We start from the raw sequence: 3,936 nt of genomic DNA on the forward strand, positions 1-3,936 counted from the left end.
GTTTATAATCTTTTTATTTTAATAGCGAGTATCCACTTAAAACTAACAGTAAGTTCGATCTATATATTCATAGAATATCAAATGACGTAATGAGATAAATAAATATATATGAGAGAAATAAAATTCTGACGATACTCATACATAATCATGTTTGATTAATAATTTTATAATTTATCAAAGTTTTTTAATTATTACAGCATTAATTGTGGTTTACATATTCATGTTTGGTATAAATGTAATAGAGTTTTCAAACGTGAGTTAAATAACTGCTGGCAGATAAATCTTTGAAGCAAATAAAGTAAAATTACATAATTAAAATATTTTTGATAGCATTAGTAAAAAGTTACGATAGCCTGCGTTGATAAGCATATACAATTTTTTCAATCATGAAAATAATAAAAGCTGTTATCATTCCACAGCACATCATTAAAATTACTAAAGAAACTTGATCTATCCCAATCGCTTCTACGTTGGCATTATTATGACGTTCACTTTTCTCCATTAACCAACGATCTACTAACGCATCCCACAATCCAACTTCTTTTAATCTGAGTATCCTGTATACATAAAAATTACTTGTTTACATATAGCACGTTAGCATTATACACGACGGTATTATAATCGCTTTTTACCCGAGGTCGATGGTCCTTTTGTACTTAAAATTCTTCGCAATGCCGGAAGCTACCCACATTTTGAAGTAAGATTCTCCAACTGGAATCACCTCACATCCAATTTGACCTCTTGCTTTATACTCGTCTTCACCTTGGAGTGCGGTATACTTCTTTTTACCTTTTATACATGCCAATTTAAACATTTCTTCGACTGTTGATGCAACGACGACGCGTTTTGCAGTTCTTACCAGTGCATAAGGTTTGTTAGGGCTTACCTATAAATTTTTTAATATCTGAACATCTGAACATTTTAATATTCAATATCTGAACATATACTCGATGTAATTTAAAGATTAACAAATTACATAAATGGATCTAATAAATAAATAATATCAAACGTATTTTATTATTACCTTAAACGCTATATCTCCAATAGAACCTTTCAAAATAACAACGTCATATGAAGTATCGGTCAGCAGAGACTCTAGATTATTGAATGGCGGTATAACGTTAATCCTTTTTGCTATATAAAGGAATAACAAAGCTCCAAATGCCATCGACAATATAGAACAAAACAGGCCCAGCGATACTTCATATATTCTTGATCTTCCAACAAGAACATCGGGAATATAGCCTGTTACAGTTGTTACTCAAATTAATAATTTTGTGTTATTACATACCATTAATGATTAAATATCATTTTATTCCGATACGGATATACAGATATTGCGATTATAGTCATTTTTGTATTAGGTATATTTCAAAATAAAGTTAACATTTTCGCATAATAATTATAACGCGCATTTATATAATAATAAATGTAACTTTACTTAAACTCTGTACCAAGGTAAACATTTTGACAAAAAATGTCACACTATGTTCATAAATGTGATATGATATGATATCTGCATTGCTTTTTAATTTAGCTACAGTTAAAAAATTAGAAACAGGATAAAACATATTCATATTAATCATACATACTTTGATTACAGATCATTCCAAAAGTGTAAAAAATATGATCGCTAATGGTCGAGCGTCTGCAATTATTTCCGATCCGTGCAAGAATAATTTGTGACCAAAAACTGGATACGCTCAATAATAGACACATAACCAATATAAAGCACCATATTTCCCAGGAGAACACTTTTGCCATCCATGTGCTGTCGTGTATTATCTCATGTTGAATATAAAATCGGTGGCTGTAACATTATAAGATTGTTATAACAACCTAAAGTTTATAAGAATAAATTTTATACGTCTTTTTTATATGTTTTTTTGTTATATGTCTTTTTTTAAAAGTTGCATTGTTTCATCTTTATTTAGCATCTTAGAAGACTTAGAAGATATCATCGTGTGAGGCACTTAAAGCGTACCTGTTCATCCATAAAGGTATTGTAAAATCAACAGCTATATTTCGAACACTGTAAGTTTCGACTTTTGGAATCGCAATAGTTTCATTGCGCGAAATTATACTTAGTAATCCTTGCTCAAAAACGGTACTGTTTTTTGATGATGCGCCCAGGCTAGTTTCATTTGATCTTATTGGCTGCAATCTGAGAATATGAAGTATTCTTTGATTGTACAATATGTAATTTATCGTTAGCTTTGCTAACAATCTTTTAATATAATACATCGCGGTTTGGATTACAGTTTAATCTTACGTAAAATTCAATTTTTCAGAAAGAAGAATCCACAATTCACCGCAAAGTCCTGTAACTTTCGTATCGTTATCGTAAAATTCGAGGAAATGCGGATCCTAAAATACATGAAGAAATTGTCATCCAAACTTCGCAGTCAGTTTATATTTCTTAGTTTGTAATTCTTTAATAAATTGTATGACATTGAAAGAATAGTAAATAATTTAAAATTGTTTCCCGAAATATAGAATAAGAAAAATTATTCTTTCTTGCATTATCACAGTTATCACTAAAAAAATACGATATTTCTATCGATCATTATTACTTGGTCCTTTTTATACTATTAATTTATTGAATATTAATTTTACTGAGAGAAGTGTGAAAATATGTATAAATATAATAGGATATCCAAAAACTCAGTTGAGCTTCATGGAAGCGTACCTGGAAGGATGTTAGAGTCAAGTTGCGCAATTGGAAATTGTGGGTTTCCAGTGCTCGGCTTTGTTTAAGACGTTCTTGTTGCAGCATGGCAAATATCGGCACGCTGGAAATTGGTACAAAAGTCTTCTGCATTTTACTCCAAATCACGCCGTTCATTGTTTCGGACAACGACAAAGCTCGACGTAATCGGGAATAACACTCGTCTCACAAAGACATTTGGAACGTGTTTTGCTGATTTGCAATGATATATTATATGATATATATTATTTTCTTACACAGTATAATTACGGAAATTGTTATTATATTCTATCCTTGATCGCATTGTCCAAGGTGTAAATATGAGACAATTGCAGTTAAATTGTCCTCCTTATGGAGGAGACCATTTTACTCGAAATTACTTCTTTTATAGCTGAGAAAAAGAGAAAGAAAATGTATATGTATTAATATTGCATTAGTGCAGTATCCATCAATTATTCATCTATTGTTTAGAACTTCCTATTTGACAGAGAGAGTAGATACATATCTTATAGGTTGCAGGATCATGTAAACAGTAGAAATGTACAATGTATTCGATGCACCTGCTTTGTAATGATTTTAATGTAGATCGAGATGTCTTGCAGTATATTTTGCTTACATCATTTATTTATGGCCAATCAATTTTAGTCACTATCATGATGTATAAGACAAACATGTGCTTTTTTTTCGATCAAATTGCTGGCATTGCGTGCCTTAATGGTGCGTTGTTATCACGTCGCTAATGCGAAGAGTGAAGCTAATGCAAAGATTAAAGTGATTAAGGTCATGAATACACGTGATTTCACTATGATGAAACATGTAATCAGTAAATACACGTCATGGGCATTTTTATCATTTGTTACAGATTGTAAATCGAAAGATAATTTAGCTAGCACGTATTGTTACTTAAATAAAACATTAGATGGAACAAATTGATATCCATTATTGCAATATAAAATAAAGCCTTCTGGTGAATGAAAAAACTTTTGTAATTGTTTCTCTCTCGTATATTAGGTATTACATTTGTTTAATATACTGTAATCTTTTACAATTGTTTTTTGATCGAGTACTTTCAGAAACATAAAATGTTGTCTTGTTATAAAGTTTGATGAGCATTATAATCACATCAGCAATTTTTTGACATGTTGTGTTTATTTTACTATTAATCTCCAATTTATGTAGCTTATAATCTTTTTATTTTAATAGTATCCACTTAAAACTATGAACTGACG

At 30.4% G+C, this 3,936-nt stretch overlaps 1 protein-coding gene across 2 annotated transcripts; it reads right to left on the reverse strand.

Moving 5' to 3' along the window:
* Nucleotides 1–248: 248 nt before the first annotated feature.
* LOC112465470 lies at nucleotides 249–3,350 on the reverse strand. Of its 2 annotated transcripts, XM_025033033.1 has the most exons (8): nucleotides 2,965–3,350; nucleotides 2,690–2,792; nucleotides 2,273–2,367; nucleotides 1,985–2,164; nucleotides 1,593–1,810; nucleotides 1,025–1,245; nucleotides 633–886; nucleotides 249–557 (listed from the first exon to the last, which is right to left on the reverse strand). In XM_025033033.1, the coding sequence occupies exons 1-8, from the start codon at nucleotides 3,009–3,011 to the stop codon at nucleotides 344–346; spliced, it is 1,332 nt and encodes a 443-aa protein (XP_024888801.1). In that variant the 5' UTR covers nucleotides 3,012–3,350; the 3' UTR covers nucleotides 249–343. The 2 variants fall into 2 exon arrangements, with proteins under 2 accessions (XP_024888801.1, XP_024888800.1); XM_025033032.1 differs by having other exon boundaries at nucleotides 2,690–3,350.
* Between the last annotated feature and the right edge of the window lie 586 nt (nucleotides 3,351–3,936).

The sequence above is a fragment of the Temnothorax curvispinosus genome, unplaced genomic scaffold (genome assembly GCF_003070985.1).
Source record: "Temnothorax curvispinosus isolate PA1 unplaced genomic scaffold, ASM307098v1 QBEX01015215.1, whole genome shotgun sequence".
NCBI classification, from domain to species: domain Eukaryota; kingdom Metazoa; phylum Arthropoda; class Insecta; order Hymenoptera; family Formicidae; genus Temnothorax; species Temnothorax curvispinosus.

Bases quoted from the DNA above. Each gene is read 5' to 3' on its own strand.
- LOC112465470 (XM_025033032.1), bottom strand. From the start codon at position 2,845: ATGAACGGCGTGATTTGGAGTAAAATGCAGAAGACTTTTGTACCAATT. The intron at 1,246-1,592 runs GTATGTATGATT...CAACTGTAACAG, and splicing joins TGGAATGATCTGTAATCAAA to GCTATATTCCCGATGTTCTT. The intron at 887-1,024 runs GTAATAATAAAA...AAAAATTTATAG, and splicing joins TTGGAGATATAGCGTTTAAG to GTAAGCCCTAACAAACCTTA.